At 44.1% G+C, this 22,057-nt stretch overlaps 4 protein-coding genes across 12 annotated transcripts in view; all 4 read left to right on the forward strand.

The window, feature by feature from the left end:
* Nucleotides 1-10,696, forward strand: part of LOC310746867 (uncharacterized protein) — a 37,438-nt gene extending 26,742 nt beyond the window's left edge. For 3 of the 5 annotated variants that reach the window (XM_083581065.1, XM_083581066.1, XM_083581067.1), the window contains exons 2-3: nt 1,081-1,220; nt 7,745-10,696. In XM_083581065.1, coding sequence (XP_083437191.1) covers nt 1,208-1,220; nt 7,745-9,078 — 1,347 coding nt within the window. In that variant the 5' untranslated portion in view covers nt 1,081-1,207 and the 3' untranslated portion in view covers nt 9,079-10,696. Of the gene's footprint in view, nt 1-1,080; nt 1,221-1,773; nt 1,900-7,410; nt 7,623-7,744 lie in introns of all 5 variants that reach the window. The other 2 variants (XM_083581068.1, XM_083581069.1) reach the window with 2 other exon arrangements.
* Nucleotides 1-17,004, forward strand: part of LOC310746991 (uncharacterized protein) — a 43,584-nt gene extending 26,580 nt beyond the window's left edge. Inside the window, exons 2-4 of the mRNA XM_083581281.1 lie at nt 14,072-14,148; nt 14,791-14,906; nt 15,504-17,004. Coding sequence (XP_083437407.1) covers nt 14,894-14,906; nt 15,504-16,336 — 846 coding nt within the window. The 5' untranslated portion in view covers nt 14,072-14,148; nt 14,791-14,893 and the 3' untranslated portion in view covers nt 16,337-17,004. The remainder of the gene's footprint in view (nt 1-14,071; nt 14,149-14,790; nt 14,907-15,503) is intronic.
* Nucleotides 1-22,057, forward strand: part of LOC310746890 (uncharacterized protein) — a 66,619-nt gene that overhangs the window by 42,674 nt on the left and 1,888 nt on the right. The gene's annotated exons all lie outside the window — the stretch shown is intronic.
* Nucleotides 1-22,057, forward strand: part of LOC310746788 (uncharacterized protein) — a 125,393-nt gene that overhangs the window by 37,213 nt on the left and 66,123 nt on the right. Inside the window, exon 1 of one of the 5 annotated variants that reach the window (XM_083580889.1) lies at nt 19,846-19,899. The exons of the other annotated variants lie outside the window; for them this stretch is intronic. The gene's annotated coding sequence lies outside the window, so the exon portion shown is untranslated. Of the gene's footprint in view, nt 1-19,845; nt 19,900-22,057 lie in introns of those variants that run through there. 5 annotated transcript variants of the gene reach the window in all.

Below are 22,057 nucleotides of genomic sequence, written 5' to 3' on the forward strand. Positions count from 1 at the left end.
GGATAGAGATCCCATAAATAAAGTGCGGGAGCTCAGCCCGTAATCTGGCTGCTGCATTTTGGACCAGTCTCCGAGTCCTCTTCAAAGGCAGCTCCACGTTGAGTTAAGGTTACCAGATTATTTTCAGTTACTCCGGGGACATTTTTCAACTTCAATGGATTTTGTATGGGGACTGATTTGTAAATCTGGAGACTGTCCCCGGGAAACGGGGACATCTGGTAACCTTAACGTAGAGGGCAACGCACTCAGCAAAGGAGACTTTAATATAATTGTGGAGTTGGAAGGGACCCTGAGGGACAGTCAAAACCACGGTAATATAGCCATTTCAATTATAGCATCCCTGACGCTTTAAAAACCTCCATGGTAGGAGAGTCCACCACCTTCCGAGGAAGGGTGTTCCATTGCTGAGAATAAGGAACAGCCCCCTCCCCTTATTTTTCCTTCTGAATGTCGCTAGCATTATTTAACAGTAGTTTCTGTTTTATTTTTCTTAATAGTAGAAATACTAAAATATGCTTCCCGCCAGTTTGCAGTCCATAAAAAACCGTGGCCAGGATACACCTAACCACATGGGTAGGCAAACTAAGGCCCAGGGGCTGGATCCGACCCAATTGCCTTCTCAATCCAGCCCATGGACAGTCCGGGAATCAGCATGTTTTTACATGAGTAGAATGTGTGCTTTTATTTAAAATGCATCTCTGGGTTATTTGTGGGGCTTAGGAATTTGTTCATATTTTTTTTCAAAATATAGTCCAGCCCCCCACAAGGTCTGAGGGATAGTGGACTGGCCCCCTGCTGAAAAAGTTTGCTGACCTCTGCCTAACCAGCTCCCTCTATTGCAAAACTGGGCTTTCCCCACCCTCTCCACCTTGTGTCCCCATATGCTTCTTGAAGTTGGCCTAATGCACACAACAAAACATAAAATAAAATAATTCCAGTAAGATGTTAAAAGAAGCATCCATACTTACAATGTGCGGCAAGACAATCCCATTAAAACAGCACAGGTGGGAAACAACAAATCAGTTCATAGTAAATAATTATACTGGCTAAGAGGAGGACCTTTCTCTCTCTTTTTCTTAGAGTTCACTGTGCTTTGAAGGCGTCATTGTTCGTTTCCTGGGTGAGGAGTGGGCGTTGCTGGACCCTGACCAGAAAGCTCTGCATACAGAAGTCATAGAGGAGAATAATAGGTGATAATTGTGGGATCATGGCCTCTCTTGGTAAGGCTCCCTGTTGGATCAATATGTTTTGAAATTCCATACATATATATGTGACGAACCTCCCAGATTTTGATGGATTTTGACAGCGCCACCTACAGCATCTGGGATTCTTGCACCTACACAATTAACCTTGAATGGAGGCTATTGTCTGTTTTGCCTGTGAATATTCTTCCACCACTTATGCCTTTTAAAACAAGGCTGATCTGAATTGCCCAGTCCTTTTTAAATGTAGGTTTCAGAGTGGTTAGGGAAATTGAAGTAGCTTGTTGTTGTTGTTGAAAGTTTTCAACATACAATAGAATTAAAAACCAACTGATCTATATAAACATAGAGAAGAAAAGAACAGTAACAAAGAGAGAAAGAAAAAAACAGAATAGGGGAAAGAGAGTGAGAGAGAAGAAAAAATAAATTACAGTGCCCTCTACCAGGGGTAGATCTTAACCCTCATCTCACAAAAAATGGGATCAACGCTCCCAGCTCTCACCAGGGAACTTCGCTTTCTTATCCCAACCTCCTTCCCTGGGAGATGATCCCTTCCCTGCCTCCCCCGCAGGGTCCTTCATCAGTAATACAGCAGCTTTCTGTGAATATCCTCATCAGACTAGCGTTGAGGACTTGAAAATACAAAATAAAACAAGGACAAAAATAGAACTAACAAAAAAAATGGAGTAAAGCTACAGTAAGTATCACTGAAAAAGGAAAATAGAAATAAAGGAAATAAATAGAGAGGACTTCCTATTCTTCCTCTGCCCATTATGTATACAGTGGTACCTCTGGTTACGTACTTAATTCGTTCCGGAGGTCCATTCTTAACCTGAAACTGTTCTTAACCTGAAGCACCACTTGAGCTAATGGGGCCTCCTGCTGCTGCCGTGCCGCCGCCGCCGCGCAATTTCTGTTCTCATCCTGAAGCAAAGTTCTTAACCCGAGGTACTATTTCTGGGTTAGCGGAGTCTGTAACCTGAAGCGTATGTAACCCGAGGTACCACTGTATTCAGATTGTTCAAAGTATTCAAAGCATTCACTCTAGCCTGAATACCTTTAATCAGACGGTCCCTTCTAATCATATTCAGCAAAACCTCCAGAACCGAAATAAAAAGCAATGAGGAAATTGGGCAGCCTTGTCGTGTCCCTTTCTCTATCTTAAATTCCTCTGTCATCACATTATTAACTATTAACTTAGCCTTTTGTTCTGAGTAAATTGCACTTATACCATTTTCAAACCCTTGGCCCACCCCCATTCCCTGAAGATTTTTCTTCATAAAATTCCAAGAAATATTATCAAAAGCTTTTTCCACATCTATAAAAATTAAAACTGCTTTGGTATTGATGTTCACTTGCAGCTTCTCCAAAATGTCAATTATATTCCTTGTATTGTCCGACAAATGTCTATCTGGGAGAAAGCCGGCTTGATCTTTATGTATCTCTTCAACTAATACCTTTTTTAATCTATTAGCCAAGGTATCAGCAAAAATTTTGTAATCCACATTAAGCAGGGATATGGGGCGGTAGTTCTTAAGTTGTGTCTTTTCAGACTCAGTTTTCAGTATAAGTGTAATATAAGCTTCCTTCCACGACTCTGAAAGCTTTTGCAGATGACCTAGTTTTGACGTTACAGGAGCCAGAATCTAGCACGAAAAGAGTATTAGAATTGATTCAAGAATTTGGTCATGTGGCAGGATTTAAGCTGAACAAGTCAAAAACTAAAGTGCTTGAGAAAAACTTAACACCGATTGAGAAAGAGAGGTTTCAGAAGGAGACTGGTTTAACATTAGTGAAGAAAGTAAAATATTTGGGGGTTAATATGACTGCTAAGAACTTAAACTTATTTAAAGATAACTATGAGAAATGTTGGACAGAAGTGAAAAAAGACTTGGAAATATGGTCAAATTTGAAGCTTTCCTTGTTGGGTCGAATTGCAGCTATAAAGATGAATGTATTGCCAAAAATGTTGTTTTTGTTTCAATTATTGCAAATATTGGACAAGATGGACTGTTTCAAGAAGTGGCAGAGACACATTTCCAGATTTGTCTGGCAGGGCAAGAAGCCTAGAATAAAATTTAAAATATTAACTGATGCAAAGGAAAGAGGTGGATTTGCCCTGCCAGACCTTAAACTTTACTATGAATCAGCAGCATTCTGCTGGTTGAAAGACTGGCTGCTTCTTGAGAACACAGACATTTTGGATTTAGAGGGATTTAACAACGTTTTTGGTTGGCATGCATATTTGTGGTACGACAAGGTTAAAGCACATAAAGCATTTAAAAACCATATTGTCAGGAAAGCATTGTTCAGTGTCTGGATAAGATACAAAGATTTACTGGAAAATAAAACCCCAAGGTGGTTGTCACCAAGGGAAGCGAAGGCTCAGAAAAAACTCAATATGGAGGCCAAATGGCCGAAATATTGGGAAATATTGGAACAAGAAGGAGATAAATTGAAATTGCAGAGTTTTGAGAAATTAAAAGATAAAGTGTGAGACTGGCTTCATTATTATCAAATAAGAGAGGCCTATAATTTGGACAAAAAAATTGGCTTCCAGGTGGAAAAATCAAAATTGGAAACAGAATTGTTAGATCCCAAAACTAAGATACTTTCAAGAATGTATAACTTGCTGTTAAAATGGAATACGCAGGATGAAACGGTTAAATCTGCTATGATTAAATGGGCACAAGATATTGGTCATAACATTATGTTTGCTGACTGGGAACAGTTGTGGACCACCGGTATGAAATTTACGGCATGTAATGCCTTAAGAGAGAATATTATGAAAATGATGTACAGGTGGTACATGACACCAGTCAAGCTTGCAAAAATTTATCATTTGCCTGATAATAAATGTTGGAAATGTAAAGAAAATGAAGGTACATTCTTTCACCTTTGGTGGACGTGCCCAAAGATTCAGGTTTTCTGGGAGATGATCTATAATGAAATGAAAAAGGTATTTAAATATACCTTTCTGAAGAAACCAGAGGCCTTTCTCCTGGGCATAGTCGGCCAATTGGTGCCAAAGAAGGATAGAACTTTCTTTATGTATGCAACAACAGGAGCAAGAATACTTATTGCAAAGTATTGGAAGACACAAGAACTACCCACCCTGGAAGAGTGGCAGATGAAGGTGACGGATTATATGGAATTGGCGGAAATGACTGGCAGAATCCGAGACCTGGGAGAAGAGTTGGTGGAAGAAGACTGGAAGAAATTTAAAGGCTATCTTCAGAAATACTGTAAAATTAATGAATGTTAAAATGATGTTGGATTGAAAATAAGTGGCATTAGCAACAAAGTTAATAAGAATATGCAAAAATGAATTGATAATGGATGAAAATATAGAGTTATAATATGTTAAGATACAGAGTTAAGATAAATGAAAGAGGGTAAGGATTTGCTGATTTGATTATTTAAATGGGAATATAAAAAGGGGAGGTGTGAGGCCAAGGAAATAAGCTAATGAGTTCAAAGTTACAAAAAACGGATTTGTTTTTAATTCTTTTTTTAGCTATTTGTCTTTTGTATTTTGTATTTTCATTCATCTTTTTTCTTTTTCATGTATTTCTCTATGTTCTTTTTTGTGTATCTTTTTCTTAGTATATGACCTTTTTTATTTTATAAACTTATGTTTTTGTGAAACTTCAATAAATATCTTTTAAAAAAGCATTCACTCCAGGATAATATCCAGCTGCATTGCAAGAGAATGCCCAGCTGTTCCTCAATCTGCTAGGCGGTGTTTTCTCGATCATCAGTCACAGACACCTCAAGTTCGTTCATTTTGCTTTCCGCGCAAAAAGTCCAGTTGTTATTATCACTAGCTATCAAGAAAATTCTTCCTCCAGTCCAGTATAACAAATGTTTCTTATCTGGATGATAATAATAAATAATTCTTTACTTACTATATGTTCATTAATTTGTACCCAATCCCATCTCCTGTTGGCCATGATGTCCCACCTTGATTTAGGAAGAAAAGTCCTTCCATTTCCACTTCTTTCATTTATTTTTTCTTGTTCTTCCAAATTGCTGCAAATCAATTGCAAACCAATTAATTCAGTTTCATATAATTTTCCCAAACCGGCTTTCCATTCCACGTATAAGATATGTCCAAGATGAACCTCTATTGCTGTTTATTGTTCTCAGTTAATCTCTAGATAACATCCTCCAAAGGTAAAGGTAAAGGGACCCCTGACCATTAGGTCCAGGCCAACTCTGGGGTTGCAGCTCATCTCGCTTTATTGGTCGAGGGAGCCGGTGTACAGCTTCTGGGTCATGTGGCCAGCATGACTAAGCCACTTCTGGCAAACCAGAGCAGCGCACGGAAACACCGTTTACCTTCCCGCCGGAGCGGTACCTATTTATCTACTTGCACTTTGACATGCTTTCGAACTGCTAGGTGGGCAGGAGCAGGGACTGAGCAACCGGAGCTCACCCCGTCGCGGGGATTCGAACCGCCGACCTTCTGATCGGCAAGCCCTGGGCTGTGTGGTTTAGACCACAGCACCACCCGCGTCCCTAGTATTAACCAAAATCATTATACATCAGCTGCTCCTTTACATCCCTGCATACGGAAAAAGTGAACCTTAATAAGACTCGCCTTGTATATATATTCAATGACAGCTGTTGTGGTTATTACTCCATCTTCCCTTTAAACATTTGCTTGAATTTTAATAAGTTCCATTTTTCAGAGTTCATTGTTGTCTTCCAACTTGTACCTCCGCATTTTTCTTGTTAAGATCCTGTTTTTTGCTGCTTAACTGCATCTCTTATGTTCCTGCTCATGCTGCCCAAGGTCACTTCAGATTTTCCTCCACAGAGATTACAACCGCAGATAAATCTGGCTCTCAAACAGGATAATTTATCAAACAGCCCCGCCATTAGAGTCTCTGTCCCTCTCCAACACACAGCAGGCACATCCTGTCCAGTACCTCCAGGTCACCTGTTTCGCCTCTATGCCAAGCTGTGTCACGCTCCTCTCAACCTCTTCATGGCCTGAGTTCCTTCCATAGTAACAGAGTAGACTGCATTCTTGCTAGTCTGAAGAGTCGTAAATTGCAATTCCTACGTTTCTCCCTCCAGAAACAGCAAACAATGCACAGAGATGATTGTAAACACAAATCGAATGACCAATCAGTCAGTCCTTAGTCAGAAGAGGGCAGGCATAGTAAGACTTTTTCAAATTCCCAGTAAAACATAAAAACGTCTGCTTTCCTCAGCCAAAAGTCCCATGTTCCCAACACTTGCATCTTCTTTTCATTAATCAGGAGAGGGCAGAGAAAGTACAGGGGGAAATAGTGTAACATAAAACAGTCTTCCCCCCTCCTTCTCTATTCAAGTTTGTTGCAGGTATCTTCAGAAATTCCAGTTCATACACGACAGCTGGTTAAGTCGCAACCTGCGTTGCATATCTTGTGCAGAGAATGCTCTTAGTTTCATCCAATTAGCCAGATTGAAGGAGGAATCCTTCCACGCTTCAGAAAAAGGCTCTGGAGGCTGGTTCTTTGGCAGAGAACTCACTCCCAGTGCCCCCTTCATTTCTTCTTCCATGGAGGCAGTCATGGGGTCAACTAACATCTACATGCACCTTAGTCTCTCTGATTCTTCCCAGAGACGTCCGGAAGAGGTCATGCCTCATTCTCTCCCTCCCTCTGCCTGAACTTATTCACAATCCCCAGAGGGGTTCTAAAGAACTGCCACCCTTGAATCTGGGTGTTGACCAGAAGCCTAAAAGTCCTTCCATTCCACTTCTTCCATTTTTTTCTCTCCAGACAAGTTACCAGCTGCTTGGTGGCTTTTCCCCCTGAGTTTACTCCAGTTTGAACAAAAGATCATTTCTCTCCCAGCTCTTTCTCTGCCATCACAGAATGTTTCTTAGTGTTTCTGTCCATGGCTCCATTCCTCTGCTCCAGAATAACGGTTAAGATACAACCTTGATAGAGGGCTTCTTTCTTTTTCTCTTCTTCTGTTATTTGTTTGTTTCTTTTTCCATTCATTCTCTCTGTTTTATTTTTATTTAGTTTGGCTTTCATTGTATTTAATGTTGAAAAGCCCTGAAAAGAAACTTCTTATCTCAGTGTGAAAAGTGGCTCCTTCAGAGCATGTGAGGTTCATCCCAATTCATCTCCCAATCTTCAAAGGGAGAGCATGGTACTGGTATCTTTGCCCTGGCTGTCAAAAATCATCACATAATCTCTACTGGCAGGGTGTCGACAGCCCAGAACTAGCCAGCCTCCCCCACCCTGGAGTCACCGCTTCTGTCAAAGACAACTGATATTAGAGATGGAACAGATTCCATGATTGGGCCAAACAAAATCCATCCCAAAATCCATCCCAGAAAAGAGCCAGGGTTTTGGGATCTCAGGTTCCCATAAAGATGTCTCTGAATGCCAGTCAACAAAGGCAGTGAACCCTAAAGTAAGTCCTCCCATCCTACTCCCTTCAGTTCTTCCTCTCTCGCAAGCATTAATGAGTAATGTTCAATAATTGCGGGCTCCATTTCTTGTTGAGCCTCTAATTCATCTCTCTCTTTGTTGCAGGGGATGATGAATTGGAAATGGAGGACAAGGGAGACCATGACGAAATCCACACAGAGGAGAAACCAAGTAAATATTTGGAATGTGGAAAGAGCTTCAATCAAAGCTCCCATTCAACTTCCCCTCGAAGAAATCCCATTGGGAAGAAACCCTACCAGTGCTTGGAGTGTGGGAAGAGCTTCTGTCGGAGGGGTCATCTCATTATTCATGAAAGAATTCATACTGGGGAGAAACCATATCAGTGTGAGGAATGTCAAAAGTGCTTCAGTCACAGGTCCAGCCTCACTACCCATCAAAGACTTCATACAGGGGAGAAGCCTTATCAGTGCTTGGAATGTGGAAAGAGCTTCAGTCAAAAGTTCCAGCTCATTTCCCATCAACGAATTCATACACGGGAGAAACCTTTCCAATGCCTGGAATGTGGAAAGAGCTTCAGTCACAGGTCCAGCCTCGTTTTCCATCAAAGAATTCATACAGGGGAGAAACCTTTTCCATACTTGGATTGTGGAAAGAGCTTCAATCAAAGCTCCCATTCAACTTCCCATCAAAGAAATCCCATTGGGAAGAAACCGTATCAGTGCTTGGAATGTGGAAAGAGCTTCACTCGGAGCGGTCATCTCATTATCCATGAAAGAATTCATACAGGGGAGAAACCATATCAGTGTGAGGAATGTCAAAAGTGCTTCAGTCACAGGTGCAGCTTCATTTCACATCAGAGAATTCATACAGGGGAAAAACCTTATCGGTGCTTGGAATGTGGAAAGAGTTTCAGTCGGAGTGACCTACTCACGGTCCATCAAAGAATTCATACAGGGGAGAAACCTTTTCAGTGCTCGGAATGTGGAAAGAGTTTCAATCAGAGTGCCACCCTTGCTGCCCATCAAAGAATTCATAAAAAACCTTATCAGTGCTCAGAATGTGGAAAGAGCTTCAATGAGAGCACTAAACTCACTTCCCATCAGATTATTCATAGAGGGGAGAGACCATTTCAGTGCTTGGAATGTGGAAAGAGATTCACACAGAAGGCAGGTCTCACTTCCCATCAAAGAACTCACTCCTGGGAGAGCCCATATAAATGCTTGGAGTGTGGAAGGAGTTTTAGTCAGGACTCCCATCTCATTTCCCATCAAATAATTCATACAATGGAGAGACCATATAAATGCTTGGAATGTGGGGAGAGTTTTAGTCAGGAGTCCTTTCTCACTTCCCATCAAAGAACTCACAGCAGGGAGAATCAGATTCCCCAAGAATCATTGAATTGTTGCATTGGATTGGACGGTGAGAGTCATCTTCTCCAACCCCCTGCAATGCAGGATTTTCAACAAAAGTATTCATGACAGATGTCCATCCAACCTTTGCTTTAAAACCTTCAATTCAAGAAGAGTCCACCACCACCTGTACTTGCTTGTTCCAGAGTCAAACAGTTCTTGCTGTCAGAAAGTTCTGTCTGATGTTTCGTCAGATTTTCCTTACTTGTATCTTGAATGCATTGGTTTGGGTCCTTCAACTGGAGCAGAAGAAAGCAAGCTTGCTCCCTCTTCCATGGCGCAACCCTTTAGATATGTCTTTCAGATGTCCTTCTTCATCTCATTTCCTCCATAAAAAACATCCCAGCTCCCTCAACCATTTCTCCAAAGTCTTGGTTTCCAGAGCCTTGATCACCTTGGTCTCCCTCCTCTGCACCCATTTCAGCTTGTCAGGGATGAAGCAGATCCAGAACTCTGGTTCAAAAGTTTTGGCCCCAGAAGCATCAAAGCCATTGTGGAGACAGAATGTGTGCAACACAACATTCCTGCATTGCGGGGGGTTGGGCTGGAAGACCCTTGGGGTTCCTTCCAACTGTATAAGTCTATGATTCTGTGTTGATGCAGCCTATAATAGCATTAGTTGGGGTTTTTTGCTGCTGCATCTCACTGTTGACTCACTACAAGCTTGTGGTCTACTAAGAGCCCTTGATCCTTTTAACATATATGTGTTGCTGATTAATCCTGCCTACTTGCAGAATCTGATATTTGTCCCTACTGAAATTCATTTATTGCATTCAAATACCACTTTTTCCTCCAAGGTGCTGCTACATGGTTCTCCCCCTCCTCTTTTAATCCTTTATTTCTGTTTCTATTTTCTGTTGTTACTGTATTTCACCAGATCTTAACCTATTACAATATTTGTAAGAATGGAATCCCGTCCTCTTTTAATCCTGACAATAACTCTGTGAGGTTGGTGAGGATGTGAAGCAGTGCCTGGCCCCCAAGGACACCTGGTGAGCCTCATGGCCGAGTAGGAATTTGAACCCCGGTCTGCCAAGTCATACTCTGACACTCTAACCACTGTACCACACTAGCTCTGTCATGAGACTGCCAGAAATTGTGCCTTTGTGCGCTTCTGCTTCACATTAAGGCGCAGTGTTCTGGTCCTTGTTTTTAAATTGTGTACACCTGTATCAAAAGAAGAATACAATAGTGCATTTCAGTGCTTGTTTGGGGGGGTACGCAGGGTACACATACCCCTAAACATTTTGTGAATCCTTGTACTTTTGTCCATTTACTGTATTTATTTTTCCTGATTTGAACTATAAAATGGTGATTTTCTTGAGTCAAAATGAGAGCACACCTAAACCTTTTTAAAGAAAAAAACCACTGGTGCATTTAAGGTACTGTTAGCTAGAGAGGCAGAAAGGGAAAGTTTGGGCTGCTGCGTGTGAGTGTTGATTGACGGAGCGTCAGAAAGTGGGGGTTGAGTTACTACAGCATAATAACCAGGGCTTTGTTTAATTAAACCATCTATGTCCTCTCAAATGTGTTTGTGGGGAGGTGGTCATTCTTTTGTTTTGATTCCTGTTTTTATTATGTCTTTTGTGTTTTTATTTTGTATTTTTATGCTGTAAAGCACTCTGATATCTTCAGGAGAAAGTCATCATACAAATGTAATAAATTAAATAAATAAATAAATAGCAAAGTAGTAATAAGCAATAAATAGAACATTAAAATACACGACCACACTGTAAAATAGCCACATAAATCACGAGAAGATCTAAAATACAGATAGAAAAACCTATAGCAACAACAAACCTGCTAAGGCCAAGAGTTTGTTCAGCGGCCCCAGCTTTTGTAGCTGGACTCCATCTGTTCATCACCTTGGACCCGGCCCCCTCATCTGGTGGAGAAAGCCTGCAAGGAAACAGTTGGAGGTTGAACTCAGAAGTATAGGAACATCCTTGTAATACCTATTGTTACAGTAGTAATAAAGTAATGAAGAATGAACAGAAAAAAATGGAAGATTTGAAAGCATACACTTAATGTTAGGGTTGCCTTATTTCAAAAAGTAAAAACCAGGACATCCCGGAAGCTGTTGAGCATTTTTTAAGGAACCCCCCTCAAAAACAGTTTTATGAAAATGCCAGAAATACGTAATTTTCCAATTGATTGGCCTAAGATCTAGGACAAAGAACCACATTCCACTAATTCCCCCCTGACGTCAGTTCCACTTTTAAATCCTGGTAATGTCTGGGAAAATCTGGACCTACGGCAGCCCTAACTTATCTACAAGTTATCATGAAATTAGTGTTTATTTTTAATAAATCAGTTGTACTCCACCACACACCTCATTCTTCGCTACGTTGGGGGTGAAGGGTTCAGGTCAGAGTTCTGGGGTGGCAGTGGGAATAAGGGGGGGTTGGTGAAAGGCTCATCTGTGCCCCTTGAATGCAGAGGGAAGAGGGAGCAGGAGGGGGTGGGAGCAACATGGGGAGAGAAACAACATCCGTGTGGTATATTCTGAAGCGTTTTTCAAAGTGCTTCATAAAAAGAAACTTTTATAACATTCCTATAAGGTAGACCAGTAGCATAGGCACAGCTTTCCTTAAACTTCAGTTGCTAAAATGAGCTGTTACACTTCAGATAAATTGATGTTCCTGTTTCTAGACAAGGTGGGGAAATGCTCAAATCAGTTTCTGTTACTTCTCTCTCATTCCTTTCCTTAGTTATGGCAGGTGTGGCAGTTCAGTCCTTTTGACCCAGACCAGGTTCCTTTCCCTCAGCCTCCCTCTCTCTCAGCAATGCCCTCCTGAGGCGTTTTATTTTGGGCGCCAGACCCAGGGGATCCCTCGGCCCCCTTCTTTCTCTCAGACCCCCACAGCCTGCCTCCCCCCAGACTCAGCCCCTCTTCCTCTCTCCTCCTTCTCCTCAGGCCAGAGCCACTTCTCCCTCAGACACAGCCTCTCCTCCTCCTCCCTTCCTCCCGTCTCAGCTCCAGCCTCAAAACTCCCTCAGAAAAGGCGCCTCTCATTTTCCCGCCAAAAGGGCTGGCTGTCTCGGTAGCCAATCAGACTCGGCCGGGGCTCAGCTGTTTTTCTCTCTACCTCTCTCTCTCAGACACACGGCTTAGTATTGCTGCTTTCTGACACTGGGCCTTGAAAGTGGGGCTGCTCGGAGGGGGGCTGAGCTCTGTCTCCCCGGAGATGGAAAGGCGCCTGGGACTTGGCCCTCGTTGCTGCGGGAGAAGGAAGGGGCAGGCAGAGAAGAAGAGAGAAGAACCCAGGGAGGAAATGGCGTATAAAATGTTGCCGTGAGATTTGTTCCAACGAGATTTTATCGGGTTCTTTCAGCAGGAACTTTTCATGTTTCAAAAATTTTTATCAGGAGCTTATTATCTTGTAAAAACTATTATTATCCATCTCAAGCATGGAACAGAAAAAAGTGAAAACAACCCATGGAGGAAATGCCTTATGAATGAATGCAATGAAATGTGTTCCAACGAAAATTTGTATAGTTCTGTAAAACAATACATGCTAGAAAACCCCCTTCCCCTTTAATATAACTTTTTCACGGGAACGTATTATCATGCAAAACTATGATCCATATTTCAAGAGTAGAATAGATTTAGGTTTCATCTGGAACCCAAAATAATGGATCCAAAGTAAAGGGTTAAAAGGAGAAGAAAGGAGATTGCAAGGAAATACTGGGGGTCCCTCCATGGGCGCAGCAAAGAGGGGGCAGGGAGGGTTGCTGCCCCCCAAATCAGGGTGCGCTCGGCAGGCCAAGAGTTAAGAGGAGCGGGGCTGGATTCCTAGAGAGGACCGGAAATAGGATGGCAGGCGGGAAGGTCCTCCGGAGGCGAATCCCCTCCTTCCCCGGAAGGGGGTGCTCTGGTCGCCTTTGCAAGAGCTGCCTCGGTGTCGCCTTCTCCGCTGGGTGAGTCTTCTCTCTCTTCCCCCCAGAGGGTGCCGTGGGGAGAAGGGGGGGGGGTCCCAGGACTGCCGGGCAGGGTGCATGGGGGGTACCTCCATAACCCGCAAAGTGGGGATGCAGAGGGTCCTCCCCTGCAGCTGCTCCCCCCTGCCCCCCTTTGCCACGCCCCTGCCCCCCTCCCTCTCTGCAAACCCCGGAAGGGGCCAGATCCTGGGAGGTTTGCAGCTGTGGAACCTCAGAATCGGAGACTTGGAAGGGAACCCCGAGGGGCCTCGAGTCCAACCCTGTGCAATCCAGGAATCTCCAATGCAGGGGGGGCGTAGAAAAGTCATAAATAAAGGGAGGGAGTTCAGTCCATAACCTGGCGCTGCATTTGGCACCGGTTTCCAAGTCCTCTTCAAAGGCAGCTCCACAGAGGGCAATGCACTCAGCACAGGAGACTCCTAGAATCGTAGTGTTGGAAGGGATCCTTACGGTCATCTAGTCCAACCCCTTGAAATGCAAGAATGTCAACTAAAGCATTCATGACAGTTTTGAAACCTTCATAGAAGGAGAGTCCACCAACTTCACAGGGAGGCTGTTCCATTGTTGAACATCCCTTACCCTCAGATACTTAGACAGAAGCTCCTTGAATCCATTGGGTCAATTCCTGTCCTCTCAGGTTCCTCTTTTCTCATCTCCCTCAACCATTCCTCATAAGGCTTGGCTTCCAGACCCTCAGTCACCCTGGTTGCCCTCCTCTGGCCACCTCCCAGCTTCCCAATATCCTTCCTAAATTGTGCTGCCCCTAACTCCAGGAGGGGTCTGCCCAGGGCAGAATAGAGTGGTGCTGTTACTTCCCTTGATCTGGATTCTAGACTTCTGTGGATGCAGCCTACAATCACATTAGCCTTTTTTGCTGCTGCATCACACTGTTGACTCATGTCCAGCTTTTGGTCTACGAAAACCGCTATGTTCTCCATCTTACATTTTTGTGGCTGGTTCTCCCTGCCTAAGTGAAGAACCTTACATTTGTCCCTCTGGGAATTCCTGAGTGACATCTGTACTTTCTCTAAGGTCCATCTTTAGTTAGAAAGGCAGTGCATCACGTCTTGAGAGAAGAATCAAGCACTCCTGGCTTCCCACTTACCTTTGTCTCTTGCAGGTGACAGGAGATAGCCGGCAAGACCTCCTCATCCATCTTTTCTTGGTGGCAGAGCAGCGACTGTGGAAGCAGCTCAGGTAGGGAAAGCAGCCTTGTGGGGAAAGAGGCGGAGGGGTGCGGCAGCCATGATTCCTCCGTAGTCAAATGAATCTCTCGCTTCTTCCTCTTGGCTTTTGTCAAAACGGCCCTCAACAAAGACTAAAAATGTTATTGAAGAAAGTTTATGTGCTGAGAATGAGGAACATCCACCTCCTTAATTCTCCTTCTGAATGTCCCTATCAGTAGTTGCAGTTTTATTTGTCATGAATACTAAAACACGCTTCTCATCAGTTTTGTTGTTGTTGTTTAGGCGTTTAGTCATGTCTGACTCTTCGTGAACCAGAGCACGACAGGCACTCTTGTCTTCCACTGCCGCTCACCAGTTTACAAACCATAAAGAGCAGTAGCCATGATTCACCTAACCAGCCCCATCTGTTGCAGAATGGGACTTTCCCCACCCTCCCTCCTTTGTGCCCCATGTGCCCTTGGAGCTTTCTTAATGCACAAACAAAAGACATAAAAATAATTCCATTAAGATGTTAAAAGAAGCATCCATACTTAAATACTGCAGCAAAACAATCCCATGAAGACAATGCAGAAAACAACAAAACAATTTGTAGTAAATAATTGTTATACTGGCTAAGAGGAGGATCTTTCGCTTTCTCTTTTTTTTAAAAGAGTTCACTGTCCTCTGGAGACATCGCTGTTCGTTTCACGGGTGAGCAGTGGGCATTGCTGGATCCTGACCAGAGAACGGAGGTCATAGAGGAGAATTGTGGGATCATGGCCTCTCTTGGTAACCTTGACACAGGGCTTTATAGTCTCCTTTTCTTTTGCTTCTTCTTCATCATCTTTTATTTATCCAATTTACTTTATTTTTCTATTTATCCTCTGTGTTTCATTTTTATTTAGTTTGCCTTTCATTGTATCCTAAGTGGAAAACCTTTAGTAAAAAATGATATTGAAACCCCAGAAAATAAACTTCTTATCTCAGTATGAAAAGCGGCTCCTACAGAACATGTGAGGTTCACCCCAATTCATCTCCCTATCTTCAAAGGCAGAGTGTGATACTGGTATCTTTGCCCTGGCTATTATAAATCATCTCATAAGAATCTCTGCTGGCAGTGCAGTAATGGCCAAGAACTAGCCAGCCTCCCCCACCCAAAGTCCGTTTTGCTTGCCCAAAGAGATGACTTACATTAGAGATGGAACGGATTTGGTGATTGGGCCAGACAAAATCCATTCCAGAAAAGAGCTAGGTTTTTGGAATCTCAGGTTCCCATAAAGATGTCCCTGAATGCCAGTCAACTAATTCAATGAAACCTCAAGTAAGTCCTCCCATCTATCTCCTGCTATCTGCTTTGGCTGTAATCCATTTCTCTTTTCTCTGCAGGTGGTGATGAATTGGAAATGAAGAACAAGGGAGACCATGATGAAATTCACACAGAGGAGAAACTATATAACAATTTGGAATGTGGAAAGAGCAGTCAAAGTTCCCATGCAACTTCCCATCAAAGAAATCCCATTGGGAAGAAACCCTACCAGTGCTTGGAATGTGGAAAGAGCTTTGGTTGGAGGGCTCACCTCACTGTCCATGAGAGAATTCATACAGGGGAGAAACCATACAAGTGTGTGCAGTGTGGAAAGAGCTTCAGTCAGCGGGCCAATCTCACTACCCATCAAAGACTTCATACAGGGGAGAAACCTTACCAGTGCTTGGAATGTGGAAAGAGCTTCAATGAAAAGGCCAAGCTCACTTCCCACCAAATAATTCATACAGGAGACAATCCTTATCATTGCTTGGAATGTGGAAAGAGCTTCTCTCGGAGTGACTCTTTCACTTTCCATCAAAGAATTCATACAGGGGAGAAACCCTATCAGTGCTTGGAGTGTGGAAGGAGATTCAGTCAGAAGGGAAGTCTCAATTCCCATGAAAGAACTCATAGCTGGGAGAGTCCACATAAATGCTTGGAATGTGGAAGGAGTTTTAGTCAGGACTCCCATCTCATATCCCATCAAATAATTCATACTATGGAGAGACCATATAAATGCTTGGAATGTGGGGAGAGTTTTAGTCAGGAGTCCTTTCTCACTTCCCATCAAAGAACTCACAGCAGGGAGAATCAGATTCCCCAAGAATCATTGGATTGTTGCATTGGATTGGACGGTGAGAGTCATCTTCTCCAACCCCCTGCAATGAAGGATATTCAACAAAAGAATTCATGACAGATGGCTACCCAACCTTTGCTTAAAACCCTTCCAATTCAAGAAGAGTCCACCACCACCTGAACTTATTGTTTCCAGTTCTTGCTGTTGGAAATTATTCCCAATGTTTACTCAGAATCTCCTTTCTTCAATATACCAGAGCAGGAGAAAGCAAGCTTGCTCCCTCTTCCATGGCACAGCTCTTTAGATATTGGAAGATGTCTATAACATCTCCTTCTCCATCTCCTTTTCTCCATAATAAACATCCCCCACTCCAATCAACCGTTCCTCATAAGGCTTGGTTTCAAGACCCTTGATCACCTTGGTCGCCCTCTGCAGCCTTAACTTTTGTAGCTGGAGTCTCTCTTTCCATCCATCTTACTTGGCCCTTCTCTCCTAGCCATGTGGAATTAGGCCTGCAAGGCATGGAGATGGTCTTCCAGGACTCGCAGCCAAGGTAGTTTCTGGCCTCTTCAAGAGAGGCAGTTGGAGGTCGGAGTGGGGTGGGAGAGCGGTGGGAGTTGTGAAGGAGGGTTGGTTAGATCAGTAGAATAGGAACAGCATAATAAAGCCTCCTTTTACAGTTTTAATAAAATAAAAGTAACAGGCACATCTGAAAGCACATGCTTATGTACACAAAGTTACCTTGAACTTCCATTTTTATGTTTTAATAAAACCGTTATACTGCACCAGACATGTCATTCCTTGCTATGTTGGGGGAGAAGTGTTCAGATAGGAGCTCCCTGGGGTGGCACCGGGAATCAAGGGTGCGTTTGGTGAAAGGCCGCTTGAATAAAAGTGGGAAGGTGGCGCAGGGAGGTGTGGGCACTGCCAGAGCACCTCTTAGTGATGGCAAAGGGGGCATAACGTGGGGAGATAAACTAGACTTCTTCATGGGACATTCCAAAGTGTTCAAAGCGCTTCATAAAAACAAACTCTGACAACTGGTGGACCAGTATCATTTGTCCAGTACTGCAGTATGCTAAAGAAAATGGATGGAGAGCGGAGAAGGGTGTGAACCGGGACTTTGTTCCTTGCCCCCCACCAAAGAGTCTGGTTTTTTTCTGTCTATTGACACCTGTTTGGTGCTGAACTGTGTTAGGTCCTGATTTTTTAGCCTTTGATCATGGTTGCTTTCTTAAACTGACTTTAAAGTGGGGCTGTTCTGGAGGGGGCACTGAGCTATGTCTGCCTCCTTAAGCTGGAATGGTGCCTGTGACTTTGCCCTTATTTCTGGGGCAGAAGGAAGGGAGTTGCTGTGAGGGATGGGTAGTCAGAAGAGAGAAAGCAACCCATGGAGGAGATGGCTTTTAAATTGCTGCAATGAGATTTGCTCCAATGAAATTTCATCTTGTTCTTTCAGCAGGAGCTTTTCCTGTTGTTCCCTTGTCCATTAATTTAACTTTTCCCCAAGAGCTTATTATCATGCAAAACTATAGACCAAGTCTCAAAAATAGAAGGGATTGAGGTTTCATCTGGGGCTCTCTTGATGATCCGAAATAATGGACACAGGTTAATAATAATAATTTATTATTTATACCCCGCCCATCTGGCTGGGTTTCCCCAGCCACTCTGGGCGGCCTCCAAAGGAATATTAAAATACAATAACCTATTAAACATTGAAAGCTTCCCTGAACAGGGCTGCCTTCAGATGTCTTCTAAAAGTCTGGTAGTTGTTGTTCTTTTTGACATCTGGTGGGAGGGAGTTCCACAGGGCAGGCGCCACCACCAAGAAGGCCCTCTGCCTGGCTCCCTGTAACTTGGCTTCTCGCAGGGAGGGAACCGCCAGAAGTCCCTCGGAGCTGGACCTCAGCGTCCGGGCAGAGCGATGGGGGTGGAGATGCTCCTTCAGGTCTACTGGGCTGAGGCCATTTAGGGCTTTCAAGGTCAGTACCAAGAGGAGAAGAAAGGAGATTGCAAGGAAATACTGGGGGTCCCTCCATGGGCGCAGCAAAGAGGGGGCAGGGAGGGTTGCTGCCCCCCAAATCAGTCACAATCCATATAAATGCATAGCCAACTGAGGTTAGCTGAGCTTTCCCAGCTTGGCGAGCCCCCTGTCGTGGCTGCTTCTGCTGAGATTCTGGCACAGCCCCTTCCCCAGCCAGCTGCTCCTCCTGCTCCTCTCGCCAGCCCAGAGGGTCCCCCAATACCCTCTCTGGGGGCGCGCAAAGCACGCGCCTCCTGCTCTGGAGAGGGAGGGAAGGGCGCGATGGGTGCGGAGGAGCGGAGCTGGATTCCCAGAGAGGAGCGGAAATAAGATCGGAGGAGGGCGGGACCTTCGGAGGCAAAGCCCCACCCTCCCCGGAAGAGGGGGCTCTGGTCGCCTTTGCAAGAGCTTCCTCGGTGTCGCCTTCTCCGCTGGGTGAGTCTCCTCTCTCTTCCCCCAGAGGGTGCCGCGGGGAGAAGGGGGGGTCCCAGGGCTGCCGGGCAGGGAGCATGGGGGGCTCCCCCCACATCCCGCAAAGTGGGGAAGCAGAGGGTCCTCCCCTGCAGCTGCTCCCCCCTGCTACGCCCATGCTCCCCCCTCCATGCTCCCCCCTCTCTGCAAACCCAGGGAGGGGCCAGATCCCGGGAGGAATCTCAGAATCAGAGATTTGGACGGGAACCACGAGGGTCCAACCCTGTGCAATGCAGGAATCTCCACTAAAATGCTGGGCAATATGGAGAAAAAGCGGGGGGAGGCGTAGAAAAGTCATAAATAAAGGGAGGGAGTTCAGTCCATAACCTGGCGCTGCATTTGGCACCGGTTTCCAAGTCCTCTTCAAAGGCAGCTCCACAGAGGGCAATGCACTCAGCGCAGGAGACTCCTAGAATCGTAGTGTTGGAAGGGGTCCTTACGGTCATCTAGTCCAACCCCTTGAAATGCAAGAATGTCAACTAAAGCATCCATGACAGTTTTGAAACCTTCATGGAAGGAGAGTCCACCAACTTCACAGGGAGGCTGTTCCATTGTTGAACATCCCTTACCCTCAGATACTTAGACAGAAGCTCCTTGAATCCATTGGGTCAATTCCCGTCCTCTCAGGTTCCTCTTTTCTCATCTCCCTCAACCATTCCTCATAAGGCTTGGCTTCCAGACCCTCAGTCACCCTGGTTGCCCTCCTCTGCCCACCTCCCAGCTTCCCAATATCCTTCCTAAATTCTGCTGCCCCTAACTCCAGGAGGGGTCTGCCCAGGGCAGAATAGAGTGGTGCTGTTACTTCCCTTGATCTGGACTCTAGACCTCTGTGGATGCAGCCTACAATCACATTAGCCTTTTTTGCTGCTGCATCACACTGTTGGCTCATGTCCAGCTTTTGGTCTACGAAACCCCTATGTTCTCCATCTTACATTTTTGTGGCTGGTTCCCCCTGCCTAAGTGAAGAACCTTACATTTGTCCCTCTGGAAATTCCTCAGTGACATCTGTACTTTCTCTAAGGTCCATCTTTAGTTAGAAAGGCAGTGCATCACCTCTTGAGAGAAGCATCATGCACTCCTGGCTTCCCACTTACCTTTGTCTCTTTCAGGGGACAGGAGATTGCCGGCAAGACCTCCTCATCCATCTTTTCTTGGTGGCGGAGCAGCGACTGTGGAAGCAGCTCAGGTAGGGAAAGCAGCCTTGTGGGGAAAGAGGCGGAGGGGTGGGGCAGCCAGGGGGTACTTTGGAGTAGAACGAATCTCTCGCCTCTGTCTTTTGGCTTCTGTCAAAACGGCCCTTAACAAAGACTGACAACATTACTGAAGAAGGTTAATGTGCTGAGAATGAGGAACATCCACCTCACCTTAATTCTCCTTCTGAATGTCCCTATCATTAGTTGCAGTTTTATTTGTCTAATTATTGTTAAATACTAAAATACACTTCTCACCAGTTTACAAACCATAAAGAGCAGTAGCCATGATTCACCTAACCAGCCCCATCTGTTGCAGAATGGGACTTTCCCCACCCTCCCTCCTTTGTGCCCCATGTGCCATTGGAGCTTTCTTAATGCACAAACAAAAGACATAAAAATAATTCCATTAAGATGTTAAAAGAAGCATCCATACTTAAATAGTGCAGCAAAACAATCCCATGAAGACAATGCAGAAAACAACAAAACAATTTGTAGTAAATAATTGTTATACTGGCTAAGAGGAGGACATCTCTCTCTCTCTCTCTTTTTTTTTAAAGAGTTCACTGTCCTCTGAAGACATCACCGTTCATTTCACGGGTGAGCAGTGGGCATTGCTGGATCCTGACCAGAGAACGGAGGTCGTAGAGGAGAATTGTGGAATCATGGCCTCTTTTGGTAACCTTGACACAGGACTTTATATTTTCCTTTTCTTTTGCTTCTTCTTCTTCTTCATCATCATCTTTTATTTATCCAATTTACTTTCTTTTTCTATTTATCCTCTGTGTTTCATTTTTATTTAGTTTGGCTTCCATTGTATCCTAAATGGAAAACTTTTAGTAAGAATATATTAGTAAAAAAAATATTGAAACCCCTGAAAACAAACTTCTTATCTCAGTATGAAAAGCGGCTCCTTAAGAGCATGTGAGGTTCACCCCCAATTCATCTCCCATCTTCAGAGGGAGAGAATGATTCTGGTATCTTTGCCCTGGCTATCATAAATCATCACATAAGAATCTTTGCTGGCAGAGTGGCAACAGCTAAGAACTAGCCAGCCTCCCCCACCCTGGAAGTCACTGCTTCTGTCCGTTTTGCTTGACCAAAGAGATGTCTGACATTAGAGATGGAACGGATTTGGTGATTGCCCAGACAAAATCCATTCCAGAAAAGAGCTAGGCTTTTGGAATCTCAGGTTCCCATATCCCTGAATGCCAGTAAACAAAGCCAGCGAACCCTGAAGACCTCTCATCTATCTCCTTTCTGTTCTTCCTCTCTCACAAGCATTAATGAGCATTGTTCAGTAATTAGGGTTCTCCATTTCTTGCTGAGGCTCTAATCCATTTCACTTTTCTCTGCAGGTGATGAATTGGAAATGAAGATCAAGGGAGAGCATGATGATATTCACATAGGGGAGAAACCAAACGAATATTTGGAATGTGGGAAGAACTTTAGTCAAATCTCCCATTCAGCTTCCCATCAAAGAAATCCAACTGGGAAGAAAACCTATCAGTGCTGGAAATGTGGAAAGAGCTTCAGTCGGAGGGGTCATCTCATTATCCATGAAAGAATCCATACAGGGGAGAAACCATATCAGTGTGTAGAATGTGGAAAAAGCTTCAGTCACAGGTCCAGCCTTACTTCCCATCAACGAATTCACACAGGGGAGAAACCTTTTCCGTGCTTCGAATGTGGAAAGAGCTTCACTCGGAGCGACTCTTTCATTTCCCATCAACGAATTCATACAGGGGAAAAGCCTTTTCGGTGCTTGGAATGTGGAAAGAGCTTCAGTGAGAAGTCCAATCTCATTTCCCATCAAAGAATTCATTCAAAAGAAAAATCATTTCAGTGCTTGGAGTGTGGAAAGAGTTTCAATGTAAGAGCCAGTCTCACTTTCCATCAAAGAAATCATACAGGGGAGAAACCTTATCAGTGTGTTGAATGTGGAAAGAGATTCACTCAGAAAAAATGTCTCACTTCCCATGAAAGAATTCATACAGGGGAGAAACCATATCAGTGCTTGGATTGTGGAAAGAGATTCACATGGAGCAACTCTCTCACTTCCCATCAAAGAATTCATACAGGGGAGAAACCATTTCAGTGTGAGGAATGTGGGAAAAGCTTTGGTAAGAAGGGTGATCTCACTTCCCATCAAAG

Source organism: Podarcis filfolensis, assembly GCF_964270895.1.
Source record: "Podarcis filfolensis genome assembly, chromosome: 13".
Lineage (NCBI taxonomy): Eukaryota > Metazoa > Chordata > Lepidosauria > Squamata > Lacertidae > Podarcis > Podarcis filfolensis.